The 9,025-nt window shown below is 42.2% G+C and overlaps 1 protein-coding gene across 1 annotated transcript; it reads right to left on the reverse strand.

The window, feature by feature from the left end:
• Positions 1-808: 808 nt before the first annotated feature.
• Positions 809-7,368, reverse strand: LOC138131077 (ras-related and estrogen-regulated growth inhibitor-like protein). The gene is made up of 5 exons (XM_069047839.1): positions 7,231-7,368; positions 5,493-5,571; positions 5,180-5,236; positions 1,982-2,238; positions 809-1,273 (listed from the first exon to the last, which is right to left on the reverse strand). The coding sequence occupies exons 2-5, from the start codon at positions 5,566-5,568 to the stop codon at positions 956-958; spliced, it is 708 nt and encodes a 235-aa protein (XP_068903940.1). The 5' UTR covers positions 5,569-5,571; positions 7,231-7,368; the 3' UTR covers positions 809-955.
• Positions 7,369-9,025: the final 1,657 nt, after the last annotated feature.

A 9,025-nucleotide genomic window follows, 5' to 3' on the forward strand; every position in this document is an offset into this window, starting at 1 on the left:
GAATACTTACGCAAGTGCTAAATGCTTTAATTCAACTATAATGGAACATAAATATGTTCCGTGTCCGATTTTAGATCTACATAAATTTGATAATGACTCTGTTAAAATAAATAACATAAAATTAAAAGCACTGGTGGTCAGTTTCTTAACGATGACGAATGGAGGGTTCGTCCTCGGGTTGTCGATGCTTTTTTTCAAATAAATAAAAGGCAGGTGCAAGTTTGTACAAATTTATTTAGCATAAATATATCTATGCAATTCACATGAATTGTTTAAATATGTCTAGATAAATTACAAAAAGACATTCAGTATCACAGCCGTCATAGCACACACAATCTTATTAAATATTTGGTCATCTATTACCTAAACATCGGGGTTTTGAAACAAACTGCGAACAAGTAGTCAACTCTCTTGAGAATCTCATAATTCTACGACAGTTCTGGATAAAAAAATCACAATTACGCTTAATACAGTTGAAAGTTGAATATTTTTTCGCCATTAATATTATTTGTTAACATTGGTAACACGAAATATAGAAAGGGTATAAAAATTACGACTAGTTATTATAGTAATCGTATTGTTAAGCCGATCCCTCGACCTCCAAACAGGCGGCAGCCGTGTTGTTGACACGTTGCCACTCTGTTAATACGACTTTATTCGCGCTTCTCTTGATATGTACAAACACTGACCCTGTCGGAAGTCTTTCTGCCAAGATAAATTATTGCACACTTTTCCTCATGAACGCCGACATAAAGCAAACGGTCTACAAGATCGCGCTTCCGCTGCAGCTTGGACTTGGCAGCTCGCATCCAACTTTTCTCTATTTAGTTCAAGGACTTGTCAACGTGATCCTTTCAACTGCACAGCACGTGTCCCTCCCTCATAAAACTGAGAAATATGGAACGAAATTGAAGTTTCAGCGAGCAGTGCCGACCTGCTCCTCCTTTTCCGATAGTCAAAGCGATGCCGTCGCCGTGAAGTTCTGCCTCCGTCTCAGGACCCTCGACTTGTACAGGTCCGACTTGTGGCAGACCACGACCGTGCCCCCTTGGTTCGCGTTGGGGACCACCTTCCCGTTCGCGTTCCCTATCAAGGTCCCGATCATCTTCGACACCGAGAACTTCCGCGTCTTCTGGGTGTTCTGCAGCGAACGGCACTCGTTCAGGACCGCGTCGATGGCGCTGTAGATCGTCGGGCTGTTCTCCGCAACGGACACTTCGTGGAATTGCGAGTTGTGTTGGATCGCCAAAGTGCGGCCTTCCACTTCGTCCACCTGAAACAAAACATACCGGTCACGCTTCAGGAACGCGCTGCTTTCAAGCTCGTGTTTACTCTAGGGTCATGCACGCCAGTTCTGTTGGGGCAATCAAGGCCGGGGTGCCCACGTTGGCCGATGTCAATCAAGCCGAGGCAATTTGTAAACATTCTAATTCGTTAATGTGGGACTGAAATAGACGACTTAACCTTAAGGCCACGCGCGTGTCGGCCATCATGTGCAAGGAGATCATGCATTCTCTTAATCCCGCTATTGACAAGTCTACCAGATCGTTATGTCGGTCTAGGCGAACCAGAAACTCTATTTATCATCGGAAGGACTCGCTCAGGACCTATGCCAACCCCGTTCGAATTAGCGTCGAACTTGGTTCCCCTTGAGCATCGATTCCGTCTTACTAAACCCTCTGATTAAAAAGCACTCACGCATCTAGGCCCCAATAATATCAAAGACGATCAATTAACGTCGGCCCAAATTGCCTCGCGGTTGCACAACACCGTTATTTGCTTGTCTGCGGTTTAGCTTAATGGATGGTCTCAAAATCCCGACGGTAAACAGAAAAATGCGCAGATTTCGTAACGTCGTCATGTCGCAAAGCAACGTGTGAATTTATAAATAACAGAGCTGGCGGTGCTCTTGACACAAACCGCTTTGCCATTTATTTATTCTGGCGCCTGTTGTTTCTCGCACAATGGAATCAAAGCCTACCTGTCGGAGGTGTTCCAGATCTGACTTGTTCCCCAAGAGAACAATGGGCATCTGGGTCCGCAACTGGAGGACCCGTTGGAGCAGCTCGGCGGCGTGCGTCATCGACGTCCTGTTGGTGATATCGTAGACCACGACGCAAGCATCCGCCCAGTAAATTGCCTCCTCGGGGAATAAAGACAAATCGCAACTGCAAACATCGACGATCTCGACCTCCAACGCCGAGTTGTTCACCGTCAAAGTTTGCCGGTATAGCAAATCTGCAAAGAAAAAGGAAATTATTGGGACATTGAACCTGAAAAGTTTTCAAGGTTTGACGGGGGTTGATTTAATTTCGCTTTGTTTCAAGGAAACCCGGCCATAAATGAAAATCTGGTGTAATTTCGGGAAACTCGGCTTCCTATGCCATTCGTTGAACTCGAATTTAATTAGAAAACTATGATAATAATTTAACGAGAGGCATCTCATAATCGGAATCCCAGACCTCCACTTGGGAAGTGGCGTGGAACGAAACTGACGCCACACTTTTGCCAGAATTAACTTTGTTACCGCAATTTTTTGACACTCGAGAACGAGTTCTTGCGCGTAATTCGTGTGAGGCTTTTGCAAATATCATGGTTTGTTATAGTAGGACGAAAATTTATTGGAGACGACTTATGCAGGTCTTTATAATGTACCTACTAATACTTTTATGAGGGTTGGAACGATGGGGACAGCCCATTGCTGTGGGCCGTCATAAATTACTCAAATTATTGAAGGTTCAGACATGGGGCGTTTTTAAACATTTCTTCCTGAGGACCTTTAACACATTTGTGCTCTACAATAGGCTCCTACTATAGGCAAACGGGCGCTCTCTCGACTAAGCGAAAATTATTTGTTAGCGTGTTGTAATATTCTAACTATAAATCGGGCTAATTTCGTGATGCCTCTTAATCCCATCGGAAATCCCATTGTTTCCACAATAAATAACACCCGGAACCGTAAACCTGTTTACAAGTGGCATTTAACATCGTTTCGACAATCCGTTCGGATGTGCTATTAATAATCCATCTTGTAGACCAGGGCCGCCAAGATCCTCAACTATGCAGACACCACTGTCTGAATACCTAGTGATATTTTAGACGTGGCGTCGCTGGCTCTCTCCGTCCAAACACGCGGTTGCATCACTGCAGCTGATCGAAAGATCCTGCCAAAGGACGAGTCCAATCAATGAACCGGTGACTAAGAAGAGTGTGGGCCGAGGTCCTTCGGCCCTGAGGCCGCTCACTCAATTCGCTTAGATTTCCGCGTGTCCACTTCTTCCTTATTTCCGCGTGTGACCCACTTCGCGCTTTTTAATTGTTAAATTTGTCCCGCGCTTATTATAGGTGGATAATGATGTTCCTGCGCCGGCTAATAAGCATTCCTGCGGACCGACTTGGAATGCTCTAATTTAAGCGCGAGCTGCTACATGCCAGATATACGGACGTCTAGGTCTTACTGCAGCTTCCTCTCTTTGTACGCAAATCCTGTTTCAACAAACAATGCGACACCTCAATAAACACCGCAAGTGTGATTCACGCTTATTTCGGATGACAGGTGAGATGTAAAGCATCGCCGCCGGTGGCGTAAATAAAAACGTTAGCGCATGGCTCGCTCCTGTCAAAAGAAGTAAACGAACTTTTTCGCAAACTGTACCAAGGTGAGCTTTTAATTTTGTCTGGGGCCTTGAGGGACTTTTATTATCAACAAGAGATTAATTTACGAGGATTTGCTTTTGCCGTGCAAAACTGTCGGCGCGGCAAGTCCGGCCGGGGGCTGCAAAGCTCCACTTCATTTCGGGTTGTAATTGAGCTTATTCCTGACAAGTCGCGGGGGAGTCGGCAAGATTGCGGCGCTCGAGAGGGACTGAATTTAATGGGATAAGTGGATCGGGTTAGTGGGGCAGGAAGGAATTATGTAAGTAATTGGATTGACTTTCGGTATGTAACACGGATGCCTCTCTCAAGCCAACTTTTTCTCCGACTCTTGTTTCCCAGTGTTTAGACACGTTTAATCGACTTGTTTTTCCGATGGGAACGGTTTATTCAGTCCCCTTCAGGGCTTTGCACTGTGACCAGTAGTTTATTATTTGTTCAATTGAAATTATGATATACATTGTGCGTTTGGCGAAGCACGAAATTTATTTATTTTGACTCGGGTCTAAAATTATCAAATTCGAACCTGGGTCGCAAAAACGTTAATTTTTAGTACAGCTGGCAGGTTAATTCGAATATTGTGTGGTTGCCAGGCAAGCATTCCAGACTTTGTGAAACGTAAAAATTTGCAAAAGCTTGACCAACACCAAATTTGCGCCACTCTGCGACGCATTATCCTGTCTCGTCCCTCGGAGGTCCACCTGGTCGCCGAGGAATTTACGATTAGAAAAGTCCGAAAAAACCGCATTCGAAACAACAATTTTATAATTATACCAACTAACGTCATTCATTTTTAGACTGCCAAAATTTTTGCGCACCGCTCGCTCTCTTCCGAAGTAAATATGTATCTATCTCTTCAATTACATTGTTCCGATACGTCCAAAAATCCTATTTCGAGTCATGCTCGCCCAGAAATAGACCGTAAAAAATCACATGACCCTCCCACAAATTCGTAAAACATAATTACGTCGAGGATTTGTTTTGAGCTATAAACGTCCGATTATCTAACGGAGATGGTAACTCTGGAAAAGAGCAATTACACTGATCCGGAGTAGACGTCACGGTGACGCCCATCACCGTCATCGACACCTGTTTCCGATCAAAACAGTACTATTGTAACTGGCGACCGTTTTGACGAATGGTCGCCATTTATGGAGGCGCCATTTGCCTAACCTCAATCGCCGATTTATTTGGATTAAGCCCAGTTTTTCCAATAAACTCCAACATTTTACGGGCGGCGATTTCTTCCGCCTCCAAAAATAATCCGATCAACTCCCGAAGACTCGACTCTAGGCAAAAACTTTCTCAAGGATTGTTTTTGCCCGATTATTTACTGTACGTGCCAAGGTTTAGATTGTATAATCAAAATACTCCCCCCTCCTCTCCACCGGATTTATTTGTACTAGCTCATTTTATTACTTATTTTGCAAAAATGTTTTCATTGCAGCGATTACTGCCGCTTTCATCTAGCTTCTGGCCGAGTTTCCGCGTGGATAACAGGGACAACAAGCAAAATCTCACCTACCTGTGTTACTCCTGTACTCCCCGATGTACCTCCTGGTGAGATATCGAACGGTCAGTGCTGAAACAACAATCACATTCAGGATGCGAAGTTTCATGAACCGAAAGGATTGAATCGAGCTGGACAAGAGCTTTTCGGCCAATAACACCGCTCGTTAAAGTCCTATAATGATGTTATTTTTGGATTCGTCAAACAAACAATTTTTTGTTGGATTTCAGACCGGTTCGATTCATCTGGCAAAGACCTTTCAGGTGACGGTGATTTTTGGCACAGAAACCTCCACGAATCACCATTTCGATCCAAAAAAGAGACTTACCCGATTTCCCAACGTTGGCTTTGCCGATCACCGCCAGTCTGACTTTTGGCATATTATTCTTGTCTTCAGTTTTCATTTTCTGAAAAGAGGAAAGTCGCGGTTAAAACATTTCATTAAGATTATTTGAGATTTGGCGCCGGATTTATTTACATTAATGGTGACAAACGAGCTTGCTCAGTGGAATTAATCACTACGGGGGCTGCAACTGAAACCGAAACTGTGACCCCGAAGATGATTTGTTTGCGGTTTTTCGTGCCAACGCGTACAAAACAAACCGTAAGGTTGTTCGAATGAGCATTCTTTCGTGTAAATATTTGTTCAATCATCAGCATGTGTCACGCCTGGATGGCGTGTCATCTAGCAAAATTCGGATATAAAGAGCTTCCATTCCCGATTAGGCTAATCGCTCCTGAAATCGCAGTTATCAAAATAATGAAGCGTGAGCTTGCATTACTCGACGTTTCTAATTTTATTTTCGGGAGTCACTTCTGAAAAATCTTGACGTCATTTTGCGAGCGATTTTTATCTGCATAGATATATCAATCTGCAATCTCCCGGCAATCTGTTTTGACTGACTAATTAATAATGTGATTGACAGGGTGATGTGTGAAAAATTCCGCGATAACGCGCGTGGCTGGCTGACACCAAAACATAATAAATCTGGATCGGGAGAAAAATTCGGGAAAGCGACAAGATGGACAGGCGACAATCGGACCAGAGTCGCCCACATTCGGCGCCTGCCGTCGCCGAAAGCTCAGAAATAACCGGACTGGAATTCAAACACTTCATTCCTAGATGCTATATCACACCAAAAGAACCACCGCTTTGGAAGCGCTTCCATATGTGATTAAGCCATTAGCTATGAAAACAAACTCGCTAGACTGACGATACATAAATAAAGCGGCGACGATGCGGAAGCACCGTCGTCTTGCGGCTAAAAGGACCACATTTCGTCCTGATTGCGGCCCGACAGGTTATTACCCGACGCCCTTGAAGCGGCACCCAAATTCAATTAGTTACCACTTACGGGGCAACCCCCACAACAGAAGTTAGATACACATTTTTGCTCGGGCAATTTCTCCCCCCACAACAGGTGGGAGCACAGCCTCTGGGTCCTCGCTCTTGACATTTACCGCCGTTATTTACCCAAACATAATGGGGTGGGAAATGTAAAAACGAAACCGCGACCTTCCAACTATTACGTTATCCTGTGCCTACGCAATTATCTAGACTTTCTCGGAACAAAAATGAATCGATAAATCCTGTTGCGATTCTGCAAATTTCGCGGCCCGGTGAATTTCAGCGAGCTTTCTTGTTCATAGGAATGTTAAATATTTGTTCTTCGCTGGAAACTGTGTCGCGAATAATTGAGGGTTTAATTTTTAATTAGGCGCGGCACTCCGCGCCCCCAACAATCAAACTGGGTCGTCTGGATTTTTCTTCGAAACCCGAGCTAATTACGTAATGCAATTGTGCGGAATGCGGGGATCGGTGTTTATTGTTGCGCCTCTCATCAAACTTACCGAATTTCAAAGCCTCTCCTGCAATTAAAAATTTATTTTCGACTCTCTGTATATTACATTTCTTTGGACAACAATAAAGACCGGCCGAAAATACTCCACCAACACAAATGCATTTCACAAATTCCTGACTCATATTTACAAACATTGCCGCTTTTAGAGACAAAGTTTCAACATTACGCTTTCAGAGCCAATTTTTTTTTTTGAAAATTTCTTACCTTTAACTCTGTGGAGACGTAGCCCCAGGGGATAGCGCACAACAGATTGGTCAGTCAAGAGGGAAACTGTTCATTCACAAAAAAAATCACGCTCGCACTTGGTCTTCAGCTGTGAGTTTTGACGCTGTGGTTCGCGTTTACTGAATGAATCGGCGTCGCGACGCTCGCGTATATATTAACTGGTGGTAGCCATGACAACGTACAGCGTCCCCGCGCCGGCCGCCGCCGTCGGCATGTGCCAAGGATCCAGCATACACTTGCAGATTTACCTCTTTCTGGTATTCAGGAGCTTACGTCGAGGAATGTGTATCCTTATACTGCAAATTAATGTTTTTAGCGCTTGCCGCCTCTGGAGATAAACATCCAAATGGATGGATCTTCAGCTCAAGTTATTCCGAATCTGCTTTTCTTGAAAATGGAAGCGGGGTTTTTAGATTTTGTAACGTAAACATTCGAAAGGTTAAAAGACTATCTATCAATAATTCACTTTAAACTACACTGTGACTTTTTCCTCTTACTCCTTGAAATCAAAAGATCCGCCACTTTATTGTTACTACTCCTGAAATCTAATTTTTTTATTTGGAGAATTCACACATCATAAACTTTTTTTCTTCTTACTCGTGTGGATTCTTGCTAAACAAAATGGACGAATGGCGAAACAATGAAAACAAAAACATGATATTTCATTACGTCAATTATCCTTGCGTGGGAGCTATTACAAGGGAAGTCTTATTGTTAAGGGTAAACGTATTTAATGACGATAATACTAAAAGTCAAGACATGTAAAACAACCAGTTAAGATGCAATTAAAACAAAACAATTGAATTTATGTTGCAAAAGTTTCTTCGTTAGCAACACAAATATCTAAAAATGTTTTTCCTTTCAACAAAAATTAAACATAACACTTAATTAAGAAAACATATCTCTAGGGTGAAAACCCTTGATCTCTATTCTTTACACTGTAATTAACAGACATAATTTAGGAAGAAAACATATTTTAATTAACGACGTCTGAATTGTTTGCTTTCTTTCAAAATCACTCCAAATGATAATAGAAATCTAACTATTGCAACAAACCCCATCACAATCGTCTCAGTGTAAAAATTATAACAATTATTTTTAAATAATTTACTGTTCTTTCTCTTTTTAATATCACCTAATATCATTAATAGTACATTATTCAATCAGCGGATAATGACGACTATTACTGGCGAGGTGAAATTGTGGCACGAGCCGTAGGCATGTACTGTTAAAGTATGCATTGCGTATCACCTATTACACGCGAGTAGAGTATGATACTTTTTCTGCGACGTACAAACTTCATTAAAAAAACAACACAGATCCACTAATTATGACATTTCAAAATAATTATGACACGAAAATTGCCCAGTATCATAGCAAATTTATGGTACGTGATGATTTCCTAATAAATTTTGTGAGAAGTCGCAGCTCGTGCAGTAACGAGGCATACTCACCTCTGTGAGTGTGGTTATTTAACAATTACTTAACAATTAGGGCATAGCATTAAATACACTTTTTCTTAACTGGCGAAATTTCTTTTTCAAAATATCTGGGTTGGACCACAAGTGGACAGGAAGTGCTTCATAAGAAGACTGCGCCTTTATTAACTTTATAAAAAGTTTTCTTTAACCATTTTCCGGATACATTTATTAGCTGTCTATGAAGGTTTCACTAAAATAAAAATAAATCTCGGAGCAAAGTAAATCTTCAAAACCGCTATTTGTATTAACTTTTGGCAGTTTCATTAGGTAACAACACGGATTTTTATGTTAAT

The sequence above is a fragment of the Tenebrio molitor genome, chromosome 5 (genome assembly GCF_963966145.1).
Source record: "Tenebrio molitor chromosome 5, icTenMoli1.1, whole genome shotgun sequence".
Taxonomy (NCBI): Eukaryota; Metazoa; Arthropoda; class Insecta; order Coleoptera; family Tenebrionidae; genus Tenebrio; species Tenebrio molitor.